General features: G+C 44.3%; 1 protein-coding gene across 1 annotated transcript in view; it reads right to left on the bottom strand.

Annotated features, from left to right (window-relative positions):
- PLEKHM3 (pleckstrin homology domain containing M3) overlaps nt 1-4274 on the bottom strand; it is a 171207-nt gene extending 166933 nt beyond the window's left edge. Inside the window, exon 1 of the mRNA XM_056111788.1 lies at nt 3667-4274. Coding sequence (XP_055967763.1) covers nt 3667-4261 — 595 coding nt within the window. The 5' untranslated portion in view covers nt 4262-4274. The remainder of the gene's footprint in view (nt 1-3666) is intronic.
- Between the last annotated feature and the right edge of the window lie 1726 nt (nt 4275-6000).

Below are 6000 nucleotides of genomic sequence, written 5' to 3' on the forward strand. Positions count from 1 at the left end.
CCTTTTACCTGGGGAGGAACGAAAACATGCTCTCTCCTGTCAGTTCTCCAGAGCTTGCCAGAAAGAAAAGGTAACAGAAACTTGGCCCGGCCTTCGCCCAAGGCGGCTCTATTCCTGAGAGGATACAAATCCCCTGCTAATTCCTCCCACGGTTCCCAAGGTGGCCAGGTGCAAAACCTATTGTTACAGTTTCCTTTTCCAAATGCTATTCAATACCCAGATTTCAACATACTTCAGTATCCAACTCCTGATCTGTCATAGGCAAAAGAGAGAACCCAGGGAAGTCCTGGCTCCTATACTTAGAAACTGCCAGAGAGGAAAAATGAAATTGGAAATCTGACACCCTCTTAACTTTGTGCCAGGTATGTGCAGTGATTAGGGATGGTGCCGGTAAGATAGCTCAGAGGGCTGGGTTCAAGAGGCCAGAGCGATAGTGTAGCAGGAGAGGTTGCTTGCCTTGTACACACCCCACTCAGGCTCAATCCCCAGCACCCCATATGATCCGCCAAGCCTCACCAGGAGCGATCCCTGAGCACTGAGTCAGGAGTAAGCTCTGAGCACTGCTGGGTGTGCCCCCCCTCAAAGGCATATGGGAGGGTCAGGGTTTGAGCCCAGTGTCATGTGCTCCCCAAGTACTATTGGAAGCACCAAGAGCACAAAGCCAGAAGTAGCCTCCAGGCACCGCTGAGTATGGGCCTCAAAATAAACAAAACTAATCTAAGTGGATTCTAAGAAACTAAAATATAACTGGGGTTATTTTCTAACAAGTATAGTTGCTGCTATGTAAACTTAAGGCAAAAGTCTCATCTAGCAGGCACTGATGGTTGCCTAATATATCTACTATTTTAATAATAACTTGTATTTTAATTTACTTTTTTAATTTAATGACTTGTCACCTAATATAGCTATTAAGTGACGAAGTCCTATGCTTCATGGTGGTCTTTTTCTCTGTTGACCATTGTCATCACCCTTGGTGAGAAATTAGAGAGGGCTGGTGAAAGTCTAGGAAAAAAGACAAGGAATCACAAGTCATGAATCTGAGGAGGAAAAATACTTTAAAAGACTGTATTTGATCTGAATGTGAAAATAATGCAGCAACCCACAGGTAGGAACACTGCCTCTCCTTAACAGACTTACTTGGGGCCAGGTAATTAAAGTGCTAGCCTCACATGTGTGGCTGACCCAGGTTTGATCCCCAGCACCACAGATGATTCCCTAAACCCCACCAGGAAGAAGCCCTAAGCACAACTGGGTGTGGCCAACCCGGTTCTCGCTCCCAAGCAAACCTTAATAGACTTACTAAACTATATTCCTGCAAGTTACAATTAGAAATTGGACTGTATTCATCACTGTCACTGTCCTCCTGTTGTTTGTCGATTTGCTCAAGCAGGCCCAGTAACGTCTCCATTGTGACAATTGTTACTGTGTTTGGCATATCGAACACGTCACGGGTAGCTTGCTAGGCTTTGCCATGCGGGCGAGATATTCTCGGTAGCTTGCCGGGCTCTCCGAGAGGGGCGGAGGAATCAAACTCGGGTCGGCCACGTTGGCCACTTGCAAAGCAAACACCTAACCCATTGTGCTATCGCTCCAGCCCAGACTGTATTCATGAAAATGTTAAATGTATCAGTGGAACTCTAAGCAATGTCAGAGATGGAAATAATACAACACAGCACTTAAGTATATTAATCTCAGGTGGATTGGGAAGAAACTGTCAGTGAAAGGTTGAGCAGAGTGACTAAAGAACCATCAATAATAAAGCTGGATGTGCTGTGTAAATGATATTATCTTTAAAATAAAATGATGGTAATCTACAATTGTTATAATAAAACCTCTCCTTTGCCTGCGGTATCACTTAGCTTCATAAAATGTAACTGCCTCCTAGAAATAGTCTACCTCTTCTATCAAAAAAAAAAAAAACAGAACGAGAAATACCTTCAAAGAAACTGTCTAGACACATGTGACTTCTATTAAAATGTGCGGCTACAGAAAGACAACAAAAATGTTAGCAAATCACCTCTTAGTGGCACACACACTGGATTGACTCTCAATAGAATTTAAAACATTAGATTCCTTGCCAAAATCTCTGCAACTAAATCTTAATGTTTCTCTCATAGTTTAGGAACCATTGCCCATCCACAGCAATGCACATAATATGTGGGTGGAGGATTTCTTTTATGCATATGGTAGAGTCATTTCCATTATTCCTTTTGAGAGCGTCATCCATTAATGTATTCATTAGTATTCTGCCCTTACTCCGAGATCAGTTGATCACATATATATTGAATTTTCTCATGCTTACAATTTTTATCTAGAATCTAGAATTTAATTTCACCTAAAATTTATTTTGTTGTATGACCTAGAAAATTTTATTTTTCCTCCAATAAGCTATCACTGCAAAAAAATTAAAAAATAAATAAAATAAAATAAAATAAAATGATGGGAGAAGGGAAGAAAAGGTTTGTTTTGTTTCTGAAGTGAAAGTTCATTGTGAGTCAGTACACACAGATGTATGCAAAGTATGAGGGAATATACTAAGAAGTTCTAACCAACCTCTCCAACCTTTTCCTCCCCACCCCTTATCCCCCACCCCCCCCACCCCAATCCCCATCCATCTCCTCGATGTTATCTGGACCAACTGTCCTTTTCGTGAATCTTTCTGCCTCTTAATGTCCATCCAGGGCTAGCTCAAGTTTCATGACCTCTACTAAGCCCTTTCTGAGCATCATCTCCTTCCTCCACCTTCTTACTGTCAATGTCACTCGTTCATTGAAAAATATCCCAACATTTACTCCATGGCTTGGAAGCCAGCTGTAGAAGGGAGCACCAAATGGGGGGTATTGGGAGGATCCCCCCAGGATGGGAGAAGCATGCTGAAAGTAGACTCTAGACAGAACATGATTGCCACTCGAGGCCTCTTTTGCAGGCCACAGCACACAAAAGGAGAGAGAGAACAAAAGGGAATGCCCTGCAACAGAGCCAGGGTGGGATGTGGGGGATGAGGGGGGTGGGAGGGATACTGGGAGTAGTGGAGGTGGAGAATGGGCACTGGTGGAGGGATGGGCACTCGATCATTGTACAACGGAAACCCAAGCACAAAAATTTTTAAGTCTACAACTGTACCTCATGGTGCTTCACTAATTAAAAAAAAAAATCCCAACAACAGAGAAAAGAAAATTCCATCGAACATTCCATGGCCACCTTTAACTTTCTGGTAGGGGCCTTCTTAAGCTTTTGCTAGCATCTGAGAAGTTCTACAAGGCAGGAATTGTATCTTCCTCTATCTTTAAAACCTTACTAGCACCAGGCTTTACCCAGCGTGTAGTCCAATGAACATCACTGATATAAATAAGCAGTATCTTAGTTCGAAGAGGGAGACTTCATTAATTACAAGAATACCCCGAGAAGAACATCTGCAAGATTTGAAAAGAAAAATCAGCAAGAGCTGTCCTTTCACTCATGACAGTAATACAGTAGAAAGACAAATAGGCTAACGTGTGAAAAGCAGTGTTTGGGTGGGGGTGGGGAGAGCGTCTGTAAGCCAGGTAAGCAAAGCTGAGAAGGAAGATCATGCATGGGTGTTGGAGAGGAAGGTTCTCCTGAGGAAAACGTAAGAGGCACAGAGAAACCAGCCCTGAGCCCAAGCAGTCACACGCAAACACATACCAGTATTCCCTTGAGCATCTTCCACCTTATTTGGTGAGGGCAACAGGAAGGAGCGCCGTGCGAAGGGCGGGCCTTGGAGGGACGGCTGTAGCTGCTGCGGCATGGCTTGGAGGAGGACCCTCCAGTCCCTCTGGGTGATATCTGACCTCGACCGGGCATGCCCTGGCTTGAAAGTCGAAGTCTCGTCCAGCAAGTCGTTCACAGAACGAGGCCTGTCTCTCCGACGCTGGCAAATGTTGAAAAAGTTAAAGGTGGATGCCTCCTTCTGCTCCATCCAGGAGAGGTTATCTGGGGCTGTCCCTTTCTGGACCAAAAACTGTTCTTTGGCGGGGAAGACATTTGGAGCTTTGGTTTCTAAGTGCCGACTCTTACACGGGTCCCAGATCAGGCCTCCCTTGCCCAGGGAGACATTTCTCATAGCACCATTGTCTGTGAGGTTGCTGAGGGCCTCGCGCCCCACCAGCTCGGGGACTTCCTGGATCCCATAAACCTCTGCTTGTTGCACAACGTTTTCGAGCTTACTCTCAAAGCTATTAAAGAAATCCTCAGTCACTTCCAAGGCTGGGCTGATATCGTCCACTTCCAAAGCCTCCATGTCACAGGCTCCAAGAGGCTGTTAAGCCTCCACAGTGGGCTCAGGAAAGGGCTTCATGAACATTCACCCAAAAAAAGAGAGATGCTTCCACAACGGAGTTCTGGAAATGGCGAGAAGAATCCTTCATCCAGCTGCTGGAAGCAGGCCAAGCATAAGGGCGGCTGAAATTTTCCAGGTAATGAAAATTATTTGACGGGTGCCACTGGTCAGACACAAGAATATGAGGAGACAAGGGTTCCTTTGAGGTTATTCTTTAGTGAGAACTGTCTGAAGACAACAGGAAGGTACTTGTCAAAGCTATACCACGGCAATCTTGAATTTCCTGGAAGAAAATAAACAGAACAACATTGGCCCCATGGTTCATTGTATTCCATAGCACTTAAATCTACCCAATTACTTCCCCATCTTTACACCCTACCTGCCCAAAGGTGGACGACGTTGGCACAGAAGTTCCATTGTCAAGAGTACACATCACACTACCTCTTTGTCGTGGGACTTACAAGAGCAGGGTGGAACACTTGATAAGGAGAATTAAGGTCAACAGCTTTTACCCACACAGAGAAGCCTTTGAAAGCAGTGGTGAAAAGGCTGCCCTAGTAAATCTCTGTGATATACTGACCTAAAATAGTAAGCACAAGAGACTAGCAATTCTGTGACTGAGCCCTCCGTTGTAATCAGCCTGAAAGTCATGAGTCCTTTCAGCACCCTTGAAAGCTCTGGTGATCTGTTGGTCTTAAAGGCACAAAGGGGGAAGTTGCGATGAAGCTCTGTGGTTTCAGTAAACCAAAAGTTACTGTACTTGTACTTCCTAGGCTTAGTTTATGTGAAGCCTCATGATGACTCTAGACTTAAAGATTTCCTGGGGGAAGACTCCAAACTCCAAGTTTCAAGGACTGGCACACATGTACAGGTCTGTTCTGACAAAATCCTTCCGAAGCACCAATGGCTCTCTCTAGAAAACGCTCTTTTAGCTGGATCTCTACAAGGCGTGGCCAAAAGAGAGCAAACTTTGACAGTGATGCTGTCCATTGTAATGGAAACTAATCATCCATAGATAATTAAATTTACATCTTATTAAAATTTTTAATTAAGTTTAAAATGTTTAAATTGGGGCCAGAGGGATAATACAACTGGCCTTATAGGTGGCCAACCCAGGTTCGATTCCCTTACCCTATATGGTCAGGAGCAATCCCTGAGCATAGAACCAGGAGTGATATCTGAGTACCACTAACAGCACTGTAAACCACCCCCCCCCCACACACACACACACAAAAATCAAATCAAACTCCTAAATCTAGACAAATTCAGGAGCTCACCAGGTACACAATTCTGCATCTTATCAACAAAGAAACAAATATCAGGCAAGGGCTTCCTTTACCCTGCAATAGGCAGATTAAGTAGAAAGATGGCAACACCTTTGCATGTTGCAGCAAAGGTACATAAATGGGCTTTAAAAACTGCACAATTCTTGCTGTTAATTAGAATTACTTTTAGCTCTTAGGTCATTAATCCAATGTATTTAAATCAACAGCACCAATCTACATTGTTGAGGGTCACTGTCACGGTCACTGTTCTCCCGTTGTTCATCGATTTGTTCCAGCGGGCCCAGTAACATCTCCATTGAGAGACTTGTTGTTACTGTGTTTGGCATACTGAATACGTCATGAGTAGCTTGCCAGGCTTTGCCGTGCAGGCGAGATACTCTCGGTAGCTTGCTGGGCTCTCCAAGATGGGTGGAG

The sequence above is a fragment of the Sorex fumeus genome, unplaced genomic scaffold, assembly GCF_029834395.1.
Source record: "Sorex fumeus unplaced genomic scaffold, SorFum_2.1 ptg000014l, whole genome shotgun sequence".
In the NCBI taxonomy this organism is placed as follows: Eukaryota; Metazoa; Chordata; class Mammalia; order Eulipotyphla; family Soricidae; genus Sorex; species Sorex fumeus.